This window comes from Thamnophis elegans, chromosome 6 (genome assembly GCF_009769535.1).
Source record: "Thamnophis elegans isolate rThaEle1 chromosome 6, rThaEle1.pri, whole genome shotgun sequence".
NCBI lineage: Eukaryota > Metazoa > Chordata > Lepidosauria > Squamata > Colubridae > Thamnophis > Thamnophis elegans.
The window spans coordinates 74,197,553-74,218,852 of record NC_045546.1 but is presented as its reverse complement, the minus strand read 5'-3'; the positions used below and the strand labels follow the sequence as shown (position 1 = coordinate 74,218,852).

At 41.5% G+C, this 21,300-nt stretch overlaps 1 protein-coding gene across 1 annotated transcript in view; it reads left to right on the top strand.

The window, feature by feature from the left end:
* ADCY2 (adenylate cyclase 2) overlaps positions 1-21,300 on the top strand; it is a 204,755-nt gene that overhangs the window by 46,563 nt on the left and 136,892 nt on the right. The window contains exon 3 of the mRNA XM_032220470.1: positions 8,203-8,364. Coding sequence (XP_032076361.1) covers positions 8,203-8,364 — 162 coding nt within the window. The remainder of the gene's footprint in view (positions 1-8,202; positions 8,365-21,300) is intronic.

The window sequence follows — 21,300 nt, the reverse complement described above, 5'->3', positions numbered from 1 at the left end:
CGATCTGCTTCCCTGGTCGGTGGTGCAACTGATAGTCGTAGGAAGCCAGGAACACAAACCAACGAGTCATGCGTGGAGATAGGACCTGTGGGGCAGGCCGATCTCCGGCCAGCAAACCCAGTAGGGGCTTATGATCAGTGACAATTTGGAATGGGCGGCCATACAAATAGTGATGGAAATGGCGCACCCCGGCCACAATGGCTAGAGCCTCTTTGTCAATTTGCGCGTAGTTGCGTTCAGAAGTAGAGAGCGTGCGGGAAAAATAGGCAACTGGCACCTCTGCCCCACTGGGTAGCTGGTGACAGAGAACGGTGCCCACTCCATAGGGTGAAGCATCACAAGCGAGCACGAGGGGCAAGTGTTCGCTGTACTGCACTAGGACATCGTTAGAGATGAGCAGATGTTTGACAGCTAGGAACGCGGAGGCCTCTCGGCGGCCCCAAACCCAGGGGGCACCTGAGTCGAGGAGGCGATGAAGTGGCTCAGCTACCGTTGCCTTGTGGGGAAGAAAGACAGCGTAAAAATTAAGTAGGCCTAAAAAGGCCTGTAATTCAGCTCTGTTAGTGGGAGCAGGGGCCTCCACGATGGCTTTGGTTTTGGCAGCCGTGGGGTGGATGCCACTGCCATCGATAAGGAACCCAAGGAATTCTATCTGGGATACCGCAACCTGGCACTTGTCTCTCTTAACCTTCAGTCCCACTTGTTGGAAACGTTGGAGAACCAACCGCAAACGGGCCATGAGTTCGTCCATGGAGGTGGCTGACACGAGGACGTCGTCAAAGTAGGGGACGATGCCTCGGAGTCCTTGGAGCAACCGCTCCATCAAACTCTGGAACAGTCCTGGGGCAATGCTGACCCCAAACTGCAGTCTGCGGCAACGGAAAGCGCCCCGGTGTGTGATAATCATCTGTGCTTCCACTGCCTCATCGTCCACTACCAGCTGTTGATAGGCTTGGGCGAGGTCGAGCTTCGCGAAAACAGTCCCCTCGCCCAAGGTGTGCAGTAAATGTTGGACCACTGGCACCGGGTACGCGTTGGAAGGCAAGGCACGGTTGATCGAGCAGTGGTAGTCAGCGCAAATCCTTACGCTGCCATCTGGCTTGATGGGTAACACAATGGGTGTTTCCCACCGGGCATGGTCCACTGGCTCCAAGACACCTTGAGCCACCAGCCTGTCCAATTCAGCGTCCACTTTTGGTTTGAGTGCGATGGGCACTCGGCGAGGCTTCATTCGTACCGGCTGTACGGATGGGTCGAGGTTAAAAGAAACTGGTGTGCCTGTGTACTTGCCTAGGGTGCCGTCAAATACAGCTGGAAACTCGTTAACCAGGCAATCGAGCGCAGTTGCGCTGAGGTGGTGGATTCCGCTGATCTGCAGACCTAGGGACTGGAACCAGTCTAGACCAAGAAGGCTGGGCAGCCGTCCCTCGACTATGATGAGGGGTAACCGGCCGTCAAACCCCTTGAACTGCACTCTGACTTTACGGGTGCCAATTATTGGAATCAGGTTGCCCTGATAGTCTCTTAATGTGAGATAACAGTCTTGTAACTGGCGTTTGGACAGCTGAGGCAAAAGGCGTTTGATTGTGCTCCAAGACACTATGGACGTTGCGGAACCTGTGTCGAGCTCCATCTCGCAGGGCTTCCCTTCTAACGTAACCGTCAGTTGGATCTTCTTTTGAAGATGGTGGCAAGAGAGACCTTGGTTAGAGTTTCGGAGAATGGCATGGCAGTCCATTTTGGCTTTCTTGGGGCCCTCTGTTCGGGTTCGATATTGCCGAGACCGCTCGGCTTGGGACTCGGAAGAGGACATGGGCTGCGCTGCTCGGCACACCCGAGCGATGTGGCCCTTCCTGCCACACCGCTGGCAGAGGGCTTGCCTGAATCTGCACTCAGCTCTTTCGTGGTTGCCTCCGCACCCACTACATGCAGATTTAGGTTTGCCCTCTGCCGTTGCCAGCTCTTCCTGTTCGCCTCCTCAAGGCGGTTAATGTCCTCATCGAGGGTTTCAGCATCGGACTCTTCACTTTCTGAGTCTGGCGGACCGGTCACTGTGTTAAAGGCATTGGCAGCCTGCGAGGTATTGGCAGACCGGGCCTTCGCGATGGTGGCTAGGGAAGCAGCAGCCATCTCTGCAGCCCGAACTTCGTCAAATGCGGTTTGGAACGACAGATCTGTTTTTGTTAGTAGCCGCTTCTGTAACTTGAGGTCTCGGAGGCCACACACAAGGCGGTCGAGGAGAGCTTCATCCAAATCCCGGAACTCGCAGTGGAGGGCGGCCGATCGTAGGGCAGCAACGTATGCGCTAACGGACTCCCCCTCAGCTTGGCTGCGCTGGTGGAACGCGTGCCGGCGGGCTATTTTGGACGGGGACGGAGCATAATGGCTCGTCAGCTTTGCCATCAACACGGGCCATGGAACGGCCTTGAGGGGCTCAGGAGCTGTGAGAGCCCTGGCTGTGTGGAAAACGTCTGTGCCACAAACAGACAAGAAAAACGCGCATTTCCGCTCGTCCGTCAGCTCGGTGAGGTCGTGTGCGACCAAAAAACATTCAAACCGAGCCGTGTAAGACTCCCAAGTCTCAGAGCCATAGTTGAATGGCGCGAAATTTAACGTGGCCATTCCTGTCAGAGCCAGTGACGTCTCGTCGCGGTAGACAAGCGCGGTTCTAGTGACTTCAGCAGTAAGTGACTTCAGCTTCTCGCACCTCAGTTTGGCGATCCCATCCTCGTCACCAGTGGTGTGTACCAAGGACCTGTGGGTAGCCAGAAGAACTGAGGCGGAGACAGGAATAAAAGGCTAACAAGTTTATTCCCTTAAAGAACAAGCTAACAGTTCAGAACCGGCTTAGATAGGAACGCGCGCTGCTCGTTTGGACAGCTCCCTATTTATACAGGAGCTGTCAAACGATCAGCCAATCAGCTGTCGAGCGCTTCCCGCTTAAACTCTTGGTCCGCGCATGCTCAGAACACAACAGTACGAATCTCCACGGATTTATTTAAAAAATAAATCAAACGCTTCTGATTCTTAAGTGTACTGCAGGAATCAAAAGCTATATGAAGAAACTGCATTTACTTCTTCTCTATCCAAATATTTTTAGGTACAACCTCAGGGCATTGTAGGATGAAAAAGAAGAGAAATAAAAAATGTATAAATGTATAAAATGTATAAAATGTATAAAGCCCTATATTGGACTGCTTGTGGAAGGAATTTTCATCCAGTTCACTTCATCCAGTTTAGAAATGTTCTGAGGGGTAACCAGACAGGAAAGCTAGTTCAGGGCAGCGGTTAGGATCAAAGCAAAGCAAATCTTTATACCTACAAAATAAGGTTTGACTAAGCCTGTGAAGATCCATACAAAATATACTAGGAGCACAAGCAACAAAGATGAACAATCTAAAACTATACAAAACAGGAAGAATAAAAAACAGCTAAAAAGCATCCAAGAACTTAATCTCCTGAGCCATTAAAATGAAATTACACCTAAAGAGGCAATTACTAGATAAACTAAGAATTCTCTAATTTGAAATTAGCAATTAGAAGTTAAAGGTTTGGGTTTTAGAATAACTACTTAATATTTCACTATGTTATAATCTGGGTACAGACCAGAGGTGGCTTCCTACCAGTTCGCACCTATTCGGTAGAACCGGTTTGTCAAATCTACCGAACCGGTTAGAAGAGGTTCCACCAGTGGACCCGGAAAGCAGGCCACACCTACAGAAGAGGTTCCAAAAAATTTTGCAACCCACCACTGGTCCTTGGATATGATTATTCTACACTATCATGCTCATATTTATAAAACTCAGTGCCTCTGTGAAAGGTAAGGATGACTACTGCATTTGTGGTGGAATCAGAATATTGCGTGTGTTGAAGTTGTTTTAACGCAAACCAAAGATGCCTTTTAAAAAACAAGTTTGCATCATATTCTGATGCATGCCAGTGCTGTGTGTGAGGTAATTTAAGGTGGTTCTGACAAGTGTCGTCGGCATCTTCATATCCGGTCACATGGGCGGCAAGCCACTCCCATCCGGTCACATGGGTGGCAAGCAACTCCCACAAAGGAGGCCACACCCACAGAGTAGGTTCGAACAATTTTTGAAACCCACCACTGGTACAGACTTACTTCTCTAACACTGTTGAGGTGATCATGCATGCATATTATGCCATTCTAGGCTCTAATTGAGTATGTAGGACTATGAAGCTTGCAACTGGCACAGGATTAGCTACATGCTGCAGTGATGCAGATAATGGTCTACTTGGACGAGACTTAGAGTCTCTCATGTTCAATAGGCTGCTTGCACAGAATGTTATAAAGCTGTACATAAAGGCAGGGGTCTCATCTCAATTAATCAAGAAGTGTATAAGTGACTTGTGCAGTTTGATAGTTTTGGGAAAGAGCAGGATAATAAGATTGTCACAAGCAACTCCGTACAATAGACAATAGAGGAGGAACCAATTTATAGTTTTGTCCTCCCGTGAAGCACATGAGCACTGTCTCTCCATCATAGGAAGCTTCTTAGATTTGTCTTCAAGAACGGTGGAGAGAGGACAAGGCTCTGAGCTAAAGAAAAATGCCTTTGAATTTCCATTTGTTGCAGATAGGGAAGGGAAAAAACAATATACTGGAGTCTTCCAGAGCACTGCTCAGGTCTGTCTGGTTAAGGCAATATAGACGCACTGCATTACACAGTTTATCCAGTCTTTAAGTATCAGCTTTTTTTTGTACTAGTATTATAATATGATACTGTGCCTTAATTTATCACACTAGGGCTGGGCAATAATATACTTTGCTTGTGTCTTAACACTTTGGGTGAGCCCAGCTGTTTGTGTCTTCGAGTTTATTTATGGCTTGGGCAGTAAGTGCTACTTAAATATATATTTGTATATATCATTCAGAGAAAGTATTTATTATTCTGAAGGTGCAACTAACAAATAAATGTGTTGCTTCATATGATATGGGGATTTAACTGAAATCTGTTGTTTTTTTTAAAAAAAAAAAGAACAAGATTTTTGCCAATTGCTGCACAATTTGTAACAGATAACAATCTCCTTAATGATTGAGTATACTGAGCTGGTCATATCAAGGAAGGTATTTATTTAATCAAGTCTGTAGAACTTCCCAACTCAGTAACTATGGGAGGCTTACAATAAAAACAACCAGTAAAACATCCCCAATAATATAGCAAGACCTTATAAATAATAAAAACCAAAAATGGAATCAGGCAGAAATGTCACTGTGCAACAAGGAAGTTGGTATAGCCCAGGGGTCCGCAAACTGCGGCTCTGGAGCCACATGTGGCTCTTTTGTCCCTCTGCTGCAGCTCCCTGTCGCTCAAAATATGCGTCACAACTGCCAATGTGTGACACCCGCCAGCACGCAATTTATTGAGCTCAAAATATGCATCACAACTGCCAATGTGTGACACCCGCCAGCACGCAATTTATTGAGCTTTTTGACCCCTGGTAGGCCAACCATGGATAAATCCAAGAACAGAAATGTTTCAGAAGAAAACAGCATGTTTAATTCAACTACATATGTTAGCTTTGTGGCTGCTCAGGAAATAGTCGGGCATGGGAAAGGTTTTGTGGCTCCCAGTGTTTTCTTTTCTGTGGGAAATGGGTCCAAATGGCTCTTTGGGTGGTTAAGGTTGCCGACCACTGGTATAGCCAAAACGAATCCAACTCATCCTTATAACTCAGCTTCAACCACAGGATTTTACAACCAACTGTAGCACAGAACCCCTGGAAGGCCTTCATGGATGACAGTTGTCATGCTCCCTTCTGAACATGTGCTATTGCTACATTTGAAATTCAGGTGCTTTTATCTTCAAGAGAAAAATACCCTTATTTTGGGCCCATTTAAGTTTTGGTAGTGCACCAGAACAGCCATCATATTCAGGATGATTCTGTATAAGGATTGCTTTGTTACAGAACAACTTGACATTTGGTAGCAATAGCCAGAAACCAGGACTTCTGAGGATCTGGTGACTTGGGGTTGGTTTCAAGGTGCTAGTCGTTACTTTTAAAGCCCTACATGGTATCGGACCTGGGTACTTGAGAGACCGCCTCCTGCCAATTACCTCCCTACGACCAATTAGATCCCACAGATTAGGCCTCCTCCGGATACCATCAGCTAGCCAGTGTCGACTGGCGACCCCCGGGGGAGGGCCTTCTCTGTGGCTGCTCCGGCCCTCTGGAACGATCTCCCCATGGAGATTCGGACCCTCACTACCCTTCAGGCTTTCCGCAAAGCCGCCAAGACCTGGCTGTTCCGGCAGGCCTGGGGCTGATGAGTTCCCGGCCCCACTTGAATTGCTGCGTCTGTTGAGTAGTTTTAAATTGTCTCTGTTTTCTGTTTTTGTCTTGTGTGTTTTGTATGGCCCCTTCCTCATGTGTTTGTTCGCCGCCCTGAGTCCCTCCGGGAATAGGGCGGCATACAAGTTCAATAAATTGAATTGAATTGAATTGAATTCTAGGACTAGAAAGGGGAATTTTTGGAAGACAATGAAATTGCTTCTCTGTGAGCAACCTACTCCCAGGTCTCTACCTTATATCTTCTTTCTCTCACTAACTGGATTATATGGCCTACCCACCTGAATGCCCACATTTCACTCTCAGTCTTTCTCTCCTGTACCCTGCAATTCTAATTGCAGATCCTAGGTTCCATCTGACAAGGCAACTACCCACCACCCATATCTAAGTAGCCTCAACTATGGTTAACCTAAACTTAACCTAAACTTCAGTTGCTGAATTGGCCCTCCTGCTTTGTTAAAGCGCATCAGTGAACTATAAAGACTATAGAAAAAAGAAAGAAATCTGCAAACACATTGAAATTGGGTTGTGTACCCCTTATTAAAATGATTTATGAGTTTCTCCAAAGTTAATTTCTGTACTGTACTTTAAAAAAAAAAACCAAGTCTCAGGGCTTCTCCAAGCGCCTCTTCTGCGGGTGGGGGGTTTGGTTCCAGACCCTTCCAGTGCTATAAGCAGGGGTGGGTTTGTCGCCCCGTTCCAACCGGTTCGGTTGGAACAGGGCCGGCGTCCTCGTGCATGCGTGCAGTGCGCGCGTGCGCGCGCGTGGCGCACGCATGCATACTAGCGTCTGTGCGATGCTCCAGCTGTTCCTGGAGGATCGCACAGGCGCTGTATGCGTCCTGCGCATGCGTGGAAGCGCAGAATTCATCAAAACCGGGTAAGGAGCGCGGGCAGGCAGGCGGGCCCTTCGCCGTTCCCGGAAGTTACTTACTTCTGGGTTCGCCGACCAACCGGTTCGCAGGGACCGCCGCGAACCGGTTGAAACCCACCCCTGGCTATAAGTGACCATCAGCGGACGGCTCCCATCGGAGGGTGTCTTCAGCTGTTCCACGCCCAATAGGAGAGCACCATGTCAGACCAGTCGGTGCTGCAAACAATCCGCCTGGGTCTGACTCTAGAGTTTCTTTCACCCCTGCCTCGTCACTTCATCTGTTGCCCAATCCCCACGTGCCCGGTGAAGAAGGCTCTCATGGAACAGGAAATTCTTCACCTCAGGGAGGTCAGGGCCATAGAACCATCAGGAGGGGACAGGGTTCTATTCCATCCTGTTCCTTGTCCCAAAGCGCTCCGGAGGGTGAGGGGCATACTATACCTAAAAAAGCTAAACTACCACCTAGCATACAAGAGGTTCAAGATGCAATACCTGCAGTCAATACTAGGCTGCATCAGGCCTGGAGATCTGCTAACATCCATAGATCTCAAAGAGGCATACCTACACGTTGCAATTTGCTCACCGCAAATTTCTGAGGTTCTTTTATGCAGGCCAGCACTTCCAGTACAGGGCACTGCCGTTTGACCTGTCATCGGCCCCCAGAACGTTCACAAAGATCCTCGCGGCAGGGACAGCGTGTCTCAGATCCCGTCCGGTGAGACTCCAAGCGTCGATGTGGAAAACAAACTAAACTGGATTGTTAACTCAATGTTAAGATTGAATGATGTGACAGATTATCTCAGTTCATACTCCATGCTTAAGCCATAAATCTGGGTTAATGAAATTTGTCAGATTTGCATATCATGCCATGGCAAAACAAATATGTTTGGTGCATATCAAGGCAGTGTGCATCACACTTTGGGGGGGTCTAGCTTATTTCACTTTTATCTAATGCAGTTTTGAAGGGTTTTTGAGTTGTTTTTGTTATATGAGTTGCTTTTGTCTTCTCTGCACAGGTATCATTTTTCCTATTCATCATTTTTGTCGTCTATACCATGCTGCCCTTCAACATGCAGGATGCAATAATTGCCAGCGTTCTAACCTCTGCATCACATACCATTGTGCTCAGCATCTATATATCATCCACAGACATCATGAAGGAACAATTGGTTTGGCAGGTATGTTTTCAGCAACATTCAGAATGCTTTGATGATTACCTTGGACAGCAAATGCCAGCAGTATACAGTGACATGCAGTCAGGGGAGGCAGAGCATTACCACTGTCATCATGAAAAGAAAAAAAAATGTAAAAGGAAAAAGGCTGAGGTAGTTGCTGCCAGAGTCACAGTGAATGACTCTGCTTAGTGCTTAACTGTTTAAAAAAGCCTCTAAAAAAGTGCCCTCTACAGGAGGAGGCGGGAGAACCACGTGCCTCATTTAGTCTGACTTTATGATCACTCGAGCAGAGTTAAGCAAGGGTTAAAAGCCGAAAAATTCCTTATGTAGATGAGGCACGTGGTTCCCTTGTCTCCTCCTGTAGAGGGCATTTTTTTAGAGGCTTTTTTAAACAGTTAAGCAGGGTCATCCTCTGGGCAAAAGAAGGAAAGCGGCAGCCCGCCACTGGCTTTCTTTTGTCCGCCTCTATGTCGGACATAGCGGCGGGCAAAAGAAAGCCAGCGGCGGGCTGCCGCTTTCTTTCGCCCGCCTGTCAGAACTCAGGCGGGTGAAAAAAAGAAAGCGCTTTAGACAGTGGGATGTCGGGGGAGAAGACTGCCTCACCAGCCATAAACCTCACTGCACGTCACTCTCAGTATATAATTAGAAACATGAGAGGATCCGTTATTGTACGTCTAAAAATCATATCTTAGAATTCTGTTTATATTGGAATATCTTAGTCCTTAATTTCATAGGAACTCTATGGATCTGTTAGAAAATATTGATTTGTGCAAATTGTATGAGAAGGCACTACACTTTATTAACTTTGCCAACAAAAATAACATCTGGGAGGTAAAGGCTCTGAACGAGGAGACTTTCAAGCAGCCATACCCCTCAATTGGCAGTAGTGATTTCAAGATAGAGATCACAGGACCCATTTTTCCAAAGTGAAATCTTCATTCATGATTGCAGAGACGACTATATATGGATTAATGTGTTTAAGATGAGGAAGAGTGATCTAAAGGAAATCTAGTAATTATTATTTTCAGGACTTTTCTGTTTTTGAGGAAAAAAATGTTTAGAATTAAAAGCCACTCAGAGTCACTTGGTTGAGTTGGGGGGTTATAGAAATTTAATAAATAATTTTTTGAGCCTATGAGTTTCAGTCAGCAGTCCTCAGCACAGAAATTGTGACAATAACTGTATGTGGTGAAGGTATCAGCTATGCTGAAATGGCATCCTTGTTACTGGAGAGATCCTATGTAGAACAACTGCATATTACTTTTTACCAGAACATCTCTCCTATTTGTTGAGGGTGTGCTGATTTTATTTTATTTCTCAAATGTATACTTTCCTCACCAACATCACTCTGAAAACCAATACCACCCATCCTCCACAATCCTACAAACCAATCCAGTAAAATGATAATGCAATATGGTTTATGTTTGTTTCTACTTGATAATTGAGCAATTGAGGATATAATTTCATGAATTTTCTGAACTGGCCACACCCCACAAAGATTTGATGATGCAATAAGTTAATGTCCCACAAGGTTGTCTGGGGAAATTGAGAGTCTGAACAATTGTACTACTCTATTTTTCGGAGCATAAGACGCACTGGAGTATAAAACGTAGCAAGGTTTTGAAGAGGAAATTTTCGGCCCATTTTTCGCGAAAACGGGACAGGTTTTTTTTCAAAAAAAGGGGGCATGAATAGGCCTTAAGAGGCTTGTAGAGTGCTCCTGGGGGGTGCCCCCCCCAAAATGAGCAAAAAATAGCCTGATTTGCACAGGTGCTATATGCGCTGTGCGTGTACATGGACACCCCAAAGACTTTAAAGACAGGTAAGGAGGGCAGGTGGGTGGGCCCTCTAAAGCACTGTACCTGAATGGTACCCAGTGCTCCGGGCAGGCTCCGGTACACCCATACCGGGACGTACCGCCTGCAACCCATCACTGGTTGGAGTCCACAAATCTTAAAGTTGCAAAAGTTGAATACCTCTGTGCTAGAGAGATGTATCTCTGAGGTCACCCACCTGAAGGACAGTTTACCTTTTTCTACTTCTAGATGCTCATTTAGCTCCCTTGTAATACAATGCCTACTTACACGAAAAAGAAGAAGCACTGACATTACTGCCAATCTGATTTCCTCTTCTGTATGGTATTCTTACTTCTACCAGCTGATTACCACCCTTAGAAAAAGTAAATCCAATCAGGATAAAGTAATAGATACAATTATTCCATTCAGTAGAGAACCATTATCCTTAGTGATGGGCTATTTTCTCTATTTAAAAAAATCCACATTTTGTTTTCTAGTTCTTAAGAAGAGTGATATGGTTTTCACAGCATACTTCTTATCTGCAGGAAATTGTACTTGCAATAGAATAAAACAATTACACACACACACACACACACACACACACAAATGTGCTGTGAGGAAACTGCTGGTGTGCCTTAAGAAATGAACTAAATATGAAAGGCTCCTCCAACAGCAAAACTTTCCTCTATGCTTCAGTGAGTCACAAGGCTGGCCTTAATTGTTTAAAATCAGTTTCAACTGGAAGTAGGTAATCTATTTTGGCTTTAGGTGTGATTGGATCTCTCAGGCAACCTAACCAAAGTTGCAAGATGATTAGTTTCCTTCAGAGGCAGTGGCCGTTAATTCTGTCACTGACCTTCAGTGACTTCCTTTAAAACAGGAAACATATCTATAGCAGCAGTGCATAGGTTTAGGATCCAGATTTCCAAGTCTGAGCAACCATTAGATTATAGGACTAAAAAACAGAGTTCATTTTATCTATATCAATATCTATGTCCATGCATCTATGTCCATACCAGGGGTGGGTTTCTCACCCCGTTCCAACCGGTTCGGTTGGAACGGGGCCGGCGGTGTCCTTGTGCACGCGCGCAGTGCGCGCATGTGTACTAGTGCCTGTGCGATGCTCCAGCTGCTCCTGGAGGATCGCGCAGGCACTGTACGCGTTCTGCGCATGCGTGGAAGCGTAGAACTCGTCAAAACCGGGTAAGAAACGCGGGCGGGCGGGTGGATCCTTCGGCGTTCTCGGAAGTTCCTTACTTCCGGGTTCGCCGACCAACCGGTTCGCCGGGACTGCCGCGAACCACCTGAAACCCACCCCTGGTCCATACACACAAATATGCACACCGTGAATTTTAAACACTATACAATTGCATTTTCTTTAAAAACATAATAATTGGAAGAAGTTACTAGCAGGTTTATTTAAAGGCCATAAAATCATAAAAAACTAAATGTATAAAGGGATATTTAAAAGATGACTAACAAAAAAAAAGAAGGTTTTTTAAAAAAAGAGCCCCTTAAGAAAAGAAATTAACAGGAATCAAAGAAAAAAAATCTGGTAGTAAAAATTCAAATTTCAAAATATTGTTACTATGGTTTTTAAATATTTATTCAAGTATGTATGTTTGTGCATATCTATATGTACACGCACCAGTAGTGGGTTTCAAAAATTGTTCGAACCTATTCTGTGGGTGTGGCCTCTTTCGTGGGAGTGGCTTGCCGCCCATGTGACCGGATGGGAGTGGCTTGACACCCATGTGACCGGATATGAAGATGCCGACAACACTTGTCAGAACCACCTTAAATTACCTCACACGCAGCACTGGCATGCATAAGAATATGATGTAAACTTGTTTTCAAAAGGCATCTTTGGTTTGCGTTAAAACAACTTCAACACACGCAATGTTCTGATTGCACCACAAACGCAGTAGTCATCCTTACCTTTCACAGAGGCACTGAGTTTTATAAATATGAGCATGATAGTGTAGAATAATCATATCCAAGGACCAGTGGTGGGTTTCAAAAAATTTTGGAATCTCTTCTGTAGGTATGGCCTGCTTTCTGGGTCCCCTGGTGGAACCTCTTCTAACTGGTTCGGTAGATTTGATGAACCGGTTCTACCAAATAGGTGCGAACTGGTAGGAACCCACCTCTGACATGCACGCACGCACACACATACACACACAATTTAGATAGGAATGGGAATCAACCAGATGAAATCAAGCAAGCCAACTTTCTAGTCTTGTCTGTCCAACAAAACTAAATGATTTCACTAATTCAAAGGCTGGGAGCTGACAAATTTAATTAACTGAAATTTTAGAGTTTGGTACACAAATTTTCTCCTAAAAATACACAATCACCTTTACAGCAGTCCAAGCATGCTATTTCTTACCTTCTTCATAAACAACAAGTTCCAGATTTTTGAAATGTAATGTAACAACATATTAGCATCTTTATCCACAGCTTCTTCCCATGAACCTGATTCACAACAATCATATTATCTAACCAAATAGCGAGTCCCAGTGGAAATGTTCAAACCAGCTGCCCTAACATTCCTGTGTTAATCCTATACCCAGTATAGAAAATTGATAGTTCTTTTTCTGAACAATCTTTGAGAGATCTGAAAAAAGAATTTGTACTGAACTTGATGAATTTTTTAAATCATATGAATCATACTTTACTTTTCTGGGGAAAAGCCTCAAGCTGTAGAGGATATTCCAAATCTCTATTCTATTTTTTAAAATCTTTTTTATTTTCAAAACAAACACAACACATAAAATCTTCCCTTTTTTACATGCTGTAGAAAGTGTATCAGTTGGTTACAAAATACTTTTGTGCATCTCTTCCACAGTCATCAAGCATAATTTATATTAACTCAAGTATTTTAACTCAGATATTTATACATGTTACCACCATCATACCTCCATTTTCATTTGACTATAGTTGTTTAAATGTCCCATCATAAAATATACCAAGATTTAATACATAACCACATACTGGCAATTCATTTACTATTTCTAAAATCCTCCAAAGACATTAAATCCTTATATCCTACTCTAGATAAACATCCATAATATTTAATAACAAAGTTTTTTATCCTTCTTTCCAAATCACTGTTTACAATTTACATCCCATTTCCTTATATTGTACCCATACATATATATACATATACATATACATATACATATACATATACATGCATATACATATACATATACATATACATATACATATACATATACATATACATATACATATACATATACATATACATATACATATACATATACATATACATATACATATACATATACATATACATATACATATACATATACATATACATATATATATATATATATATATATATATATATATATATATATTAGATTTTTACAACCCCTGGTAAGCCCCAATTATGGGAGGAAGCTAACTGCTTCCATCATCTGTCATTTGGCTCGTCACAAGAGTCCATCACGACAGAAACCCAATATTTTTACTGTTGCCTTTGTTATATTTCTGTTTTTTTTATTTGTGCTGATAAATAAATAAAGGGAGACTAGTATAGATCTATTTCAAGCTATTTAGCTCTCATCAGCTAGCCATACCCTTACTGGGATTTGAACCTGGGCTATATTGCATAGTATGCCTAGTATGCAATATAGCCCAGGTTCAAATCCCAGTAAGGGTATGGCTAGCTGATGAGAGCTAAATAGCTTGAAATAGATCTATACTAGTCTCCCTTTATTTATTTATCAGCACAAATAAAAAAAAACATATATATATACATATATATATACACACACGTTATTAAGTATGTGAACCCCTTGGGATTATGTGGAGTTTTGAATGAATTGGTCATAAAATGTGCTCTGAACTTCATTTAAGTCACAACAATAGAAAAACAGTCTGCTGAAAATAATACTACACAAACATTAGATGTTGCCATGGTTTAATTGCACATAACATGTAAACATTCACAGTGCAGGGAGGAAAAAGTATGTGAACTCTTGGACTTAATAACTGGCTGACCCTCCTTTGGCAGCAATAACCTCAACCAAACGTTTCTTGTAGTTGCAGATCAGACCTGCACAACGATCTGGAGTAATTGTGGACCACTCCTCTTCACAAAACTGTTTCAGTGTAGCAATATTCTTGGGATGTCTGGTGTGAATCGCTCTCTTAAGGTCATGCCACAGCATTTCAATCGGGTTGCGGTCAGGACTCTGACTGGGCCACTCCAGAGGGCATATTCTGTGCTGTTGAAGCCATTTTTGTGTTGACTTACTTGTATGCTTTGGGTCATTGTCCTGTTGCATCACCCATCCCCTGCAGAGGATCAGTTGGCAGACAGATGGTCATACGTTTTCCTGCAAAATGTCTTGATAAACTCTGGAATTCATTTTCCCATCAATGACAACAATCTGTCCAGGCCCTGAGGCAGCAAAGCAGCCCCAAACCATGATGCTCCCTCCGCCATGTTTTACAGTGGGGATGAGGTTTTGATGTTGGTGTGCTGTGCCTTTTTTTTCTCCACACATAGTATTGTGTGTTTTTCCCAAACAACTCAATTTTGGTTTCATCTGTCCACAGTATATTTTGCCAGTAGTGCTGTGGAACATCCAGTGCTCTTTTGCAAACTTCAAATGTGCTGCAATATTTTTTTTTGGACAGCAATGGCTTCCTCCGTGGTGTCCTCCCATGTACTCCATTCTTGTTTAATGTTTTTCTTATTGTAGATGTGTTAACAAAAATGTTAGCATGTGCCAGAGATTTCTACAGGTCTTTAGCTGACACTCTAGGATTCTTCTTTACCTCATGAAGCATTCTGCACTGTGCTCTTGCAGTCATTTTTACAGGACGACCACACCTAGGGAGAGTAGCAAGAGTGCTAAACTTTCTCCATTTGTAGACAGTCTGTCTTACCATGGACACATGAACATCAAGGCTTTTGGAGATACTTTTATAACCCTTTCCAGCTTCATGCAAGTCAACAATTCTTGATCGTAGGTCTTCTGAGAGCTCTTTTCTGTGAGGCATGGTTCACATCAGACAATGCTTCTTGAAACCAGTAAATCCACAACAGGTGTGTGTTTTTAAAGGGCAGAACAGCTGTCAGCAACACATCCAATATCATCACACTGATTGGAGTCAAAGTTGGCTCACTCCTGGCTCCAATTAGCTCTTTGAGACGTCATTAGGCTAGGGGCTCACATACTTTTTCCTCCCTGCACTGTGAATGTTTACATGTTATGTGCAATTAAACCATGGCAACATCTAATGTTTGTGTAGTATTATTTTCAGCAGACTGTGTTTGTCTATTGTTGTGACTTAGATGAAGTTCAGAGCACATTTTATGACCAATTCATGCAAAACTCCATGTAATCCCAAGGGGTTCACATACTTTTTCTTGCAACTGTACTGAATCATATCATTTTTCCCCCTAGTAATGAAGACTTAACTGAATCTAACTTAATTCTTCTTTTTTATTATTATTAACCTTTATATATAATCCAAAAGGCTTTCTAATCTTCCTTTCATGGGTACCATTCAATATTCATATCCAGTTATTACTTATCATAACACTACACATTGTATACATTATTATCATTATCAATTATTTATTTAACTATATCTATTATCACTAAATTTCACTAAGTTTAGCTAGTTTTAAATTATACTCTTCCATCTATCAACCAGTGTCATATCTTCTGCCATTTGTGGCATCAGTCCTCTAATCATCTCCTTAATCAACTTTGTTTGGACTCCTCTTAGCAACACTTTGCTTATAAAATCTCTCATGTAATTTCGATGCCCTTCTTCTGTTTCCTTAATCAGCTTATCTTTGATTGTCGGTGGTGTTATCAAAACTATTGCTAATAAGATTTCTCCCTTTAAATCCATAAATTCTTTTATTTTTTCGTCTTCTATATCTTCCCATCTGGGGTAGGTTTCCCCTCTATTTAATTCCTCTTTCAGTGTTCCACTCTTTCCATTTTCAGAAACAAACCAATCACCATAAATATCAGCAATTTTAATTTCTTTATATTCATTTTCTTCTTCGGTTTTTTTTTGGATTTTAACTGCCACTTTTTCCATTTGATGAACATCTTCAACTTCTCCGTCATATTTGCTGTTAGATGCACTAAGTAAGCCAACTTCTTCTCTATCCTCTCACTTGTATTTGATAATTTCTGTATTTCTGAGAATATCTTTTGCAGACTTAAAACTTCTTTCTGGTGTTGAAATTGTCCCATGATTTCCAGCTGACAAACACTGCTGCTCTAGCTTAGAAGATTTTAACAGAATTAAGCATCACAATGACATTTCAGCTTTCTTTAGTTAAAAATCTACTTCAAAGGAACATCTCTGTGTTTTTCTTCTTCTTCTTATCACTCTCTATAAACAATCTGTGAGTCCTTGAAGTGCCAAGCCAGGATAATCAGTGAAAAAAGTATTTCGTTTCCAATAGACAAACCTCTAGCCTCCGAGTAGCAGTGTTACAATGTTAAAACAGTAAAAATTCCTCACCAGCTGAAAACACTTTCTCTTTCCATATCCTTCCATTTTGGAGCCGCCCCGACTTCATCAGCCTCAATCTCTATTCTAATTTTTAATGTATTATCCACATCCATTCCCATTTAAAAAATATTTTTGGTAATAATAGATTGCTGGTTATATTTGATGGAAGTTTCTCTAATACACTCAAGCTTTCTGATATTTTCAAGGCTCTGCTGGCACATCAGGACTTAGCAACAAAACCCCATGATTTTAACTGGTTCTGTTGCCATGTGACCATTTTAAACAAGTTGTATTCTTTCACTATTTCAGAATTTGCAAAGTATCCTTACCTATTGATTGATTAATACTTATTAATAAACTAATGATCTCAATTTAAACATAGGATACAAAAATTATCAGCCATTTTAATTAAAATTATTCCAAGGCATCAATTTCTCATGAGAATTAAAATCAATTTTTAAATTGCTTTCAAGTAAAGCCCACTATGTCTGATTGTTTTTAGTGTAGGAAAAAAATAAACAAATGTCTACTAGAGTTGAAACCACAGCTTGCTAGAACCTTCGGGATTTCAAGTTACAACTTTCAAGTTGAGCCCCCAGCAGTAAAAGATCAGTGTCTTATTCATAGACTGTTAAAGTTAGCAAATATACCAAAGGCATTTTTTTTAAAATCAGAATAATTAAAACCATTGCTAACATATGTGGTGTTAATAGAAAAATTCTGGGTATTTGTTCCTCCCATATAAATTCAATTATTTTGAATCTCTTTACTGTCATCTAAAACATGTACAGATTTCTACTAATATGGGACCTCAATGCATACTGATAATATAGGCCATCATCCTAATTAATATTTACAGTATGTTATTTATTGCATTTTAAACTCAGTGTGTTTCGTGCACCCAATCTGTTGTGATTTGTAACCAAAACATGGCTTTTAAAAGTAATTTATAAAGCTAGACAGAATAAAATAGTTGTTATAATCACATATGGACACTTATGGAGCTGAGTTTTTTTTTTTGTTTCCAATGCACTAAATGGAAACCAAAAGTTAAAGAAGATTTGGACTAGGATTCTAGAATTTAATAGAACCACTCACTGATAGTAAGAGGTCCTCTCTCAGTTTTGAATAGCAGAATCCAAATCCCCATTGCCCTGCCTCCTTTGCCACTTTCTTTAATGGAATTCAAAGATCAGCCATGAAATTATATGTAGCAGTTCTAGTTTTAGCACTAAAATTAAGCTGTCAGAATAACTTTAAAAAACCTTCACTCCATTAAAAATTAGTGTATTCAGCTATCAGGAATCCAGCAGAGTGCCTTCTTGTGATGAGCTTAAATATCGATTGGAAAAACAGAACTTGTAGTGTGTTTAGATAGCATATACAAATCTATACATTAAAAATTGCTAATATTATATTTAAATATTGATAGATATTAAAAAGGTACTGTATAAATAAACTTTATATAATTATGAACAGTAAATTTACATAATCAAGTTGAATACCTACTGAGCAATTTAGTAAACAGCCAGTTTGATGTGGTGGTTAAAGTCTCATGCTAAAAACTGGAGTCCATGAGTAGCTAGTCCTGCTTTAAGCACAAAGCTTAAGTTGTGCAAATTGTAAGTTGCAAATTGCAGGGAATTTTCCAGGTGCAGTAATTGCCAGGAAGCAAGGTTTACTCAAAGGCAAAATTCTAATTTAAAAAAATGGTAAATACTTATACATTTTTGTTGTAATCTACGTGAGTGAATTCCTGTTCATTTCTTTAAAAAAAATATTTTTGGACATCAGAGAAATGGGGAGAGCAGACACACATCTTGACTCATCCTAGGCTGGATAAGCCAGGAGAATTTTATACGAATAGTTTCAGTTCATGTTCATTAACTCCATTGAAAAGTTATGCAGTCATTAAGCCCCCCCCCCCCCCCCAAAAAAAACCCATGACTGTGCTGACAGCAGTTCCAGCAGTTCAAGTTGTGGTTGTTAAGTGAATCATGTATGGTCATTAAGCACTTTGAGACTTCTCTTGGCTTCCTTATTGACTTTGCTTATCTGAAACTGGCAGTGAAGGTTATAAATGGAAATCATGCTGCCTCACGACACTGCACTTCTTGTAATTGTACTCCGGTTGCTAAGCAGACCAAAATCAAATCACAATCATGTGACTGTAGACATGCTGTGATTGGCGCCAACTTTGAGGTTTGGCCACAAGGCTCCTTGTTCAGCATTATTGTAACTTTGAATGGTTGCTGAATTATTGGCTGCTAAGCGAGAGCTACATGTATTTGGTTCTTCAGCTCAGTCCAATGGACTGAGGCTGCGTATAATACACTATAAATATGTAGCATCTTTGTTCAACAAGCTGTAGTAGTTCCCAGTAGATTTCTGGATGTAATTTAATATGCTGGTTATTACTTATAAAGTCTCACATGACAAAGGGTTAGATTATTTGTGGCTCTGCCTGTTCCTATCTCTGCTCACCACACTAGAATTGGTGGGTTGGCATGCCGCAGGTCCTATTAGTCAGTTTTATCTTGTGAGGGGACCTAAGGGTCATATCTTCCTTGTCACTGTCCCCATGGAAGAGCATTGTCACAGACAACCAGATGGCCCTGACCCTGTTAATCTTCATAAAGTATTAAGATCTGGATGTTCTCACAGGTATTTGTGCTGAAAGGTTAACCAAGCCTTTATCTGTCTGTTTTATTTTAATGATTGGAAGCAGTTGTTTTTTTTTTTTACTCTGAGCATTCATGACTGCATGGTTTTGAATATTGATTTTGTCACTGTACGTTTAGTTTTCTATATTATCTAGAGTCACCTTGGTGAGATAGGTGGCTGTTCTGTCCCCCCTTCTCGGCTCGTTAACAAACGGCAAGCAGACAAACTTAAAAGAAACTTTCTTTATCAGTTCTCAGCTCAGACTAGCTTCGAGCCCAAAAATAACATAAATACAGTCTCTGACCAGATAACGGAATGAAAACAAATCTTTCTTACGGCAAACACAAGTTGAACAAACGAAAGCAAAACACTTCTTCCAAAGTCTCTAAGAATCAGGGTTACAGAAATCAAAGCACTTCTCCAAGTGTATCTTCTTGAATCAGGGGTACAGGAACAAAGCACGTTTCCAAGTGTATCTTACATAACCACGACTGATGATCCATCAATGTTGCCCGAACCAAGGAAAGAACGTTGACTCCTGCAACCAGGGCGTGGCACTATCCGTTCTTTTATCACCAGAACCCCACTAACGAGCCCCAGCTGCATCGTTGACCTTGCATCCTGAAAAGATTCACAGAAGACATCTGCTGAGTCACAACAGGTGGCTATATAAATTGTTTCAATAAATAAACAAAATAATAAATTAAAAATTCTGACTAATCAGCTGTTTCAATAATAGTAGGACTGGAGTTAGTTTTCTTTCCTGCAAAATAGCTGACCAGAGGAACTGGTTCCCCATAGAGGCTTAAGACAGTTGTCCTGTCTGGCTTCTCGTGACATCTTTAAAAGGATCCCTCAGTATCATGCATGCATGTAAGCACTCTAAAGGCAAGCTGTAATTCTACTGGAGAACTACAAAAACATTAAAAGAGAATTAATAAACAACAATGTCTAACCTAGAAAAAGTATCCATAAAAGCAATTTTGGAATTAGGTAGGAAGTGTATAAAAGTGTTTCTGGAGCAGGAGATGAAGAAGACATTCTTATTCCATTTGTCTGAATAGCATGTTTCTCCTGTGTGCTGTTCGGAGGAGTTCCAAGCATGGTTAAATATAGCCAATCTGTTCCACGCCTTCATTGAAAAAAAGTAGAGACTGATCAGCACCAGAGGCTGGTTAAAGATTCAATTCAGTCCTAGGCAGATTGGCTGTATTTAACCCATGCTTGGACTCTCCTCTCAGCGCACAGAAAAGGACCCTTCAGATAGGCCAATGGTCATTCCTTGGTATTTGTGACTTGTGGAGTTAGACTTTCTACTACACATCTAATTGAGGAGAGAATAAATCACATTGTCTTTCCCTTCATAGTAAAAGTCAATATGAAAACAAAATGGCATTAAGGCAACAGTCATTTTGGGTAGCAAACAAATGAAAGGGCTTTGAAGGTTGGAGGGAAATAAATGTTCAGTTTCATGCCAAGTGCAATCCTACCATAGAGTCAATTAATTCAAAGATGTACAGAAGAAAGTTATAGCTTGGAGCACGTTGTGCTGAAATATATCTGTGGTTCAAAGATATGTGATATTGAGGCTAATGCAAGACAGAGGTAAAGTACTACTTTCCAAAGAAGTTAAATTTTCTTTTATCTAATTTAGCATGAGCTCACTTTTTAAAAAAAGACTGCGAATCTGATTTCCCTTAAACACTGCAGTAAACTATTCATTTTTGTGCATTTGTCTCTTTCCAGACAAAGTGATAAAAAAGACAATTTGCCAAAGCAAAACCATAAATTTTGTTAAATGGCCTTGATTTTTAGTTAAGAACTTTGTAAGGGGGGGAAAACATTGTGTGCTTAACTTCATTTTTCGTATTAAACGAGAAACTGTATACCAGCTATGTTCTCATTCTCCGAGACAGTCTTGTTCTTAATATCAACATAATATGAAAAGTAACACAGCAAG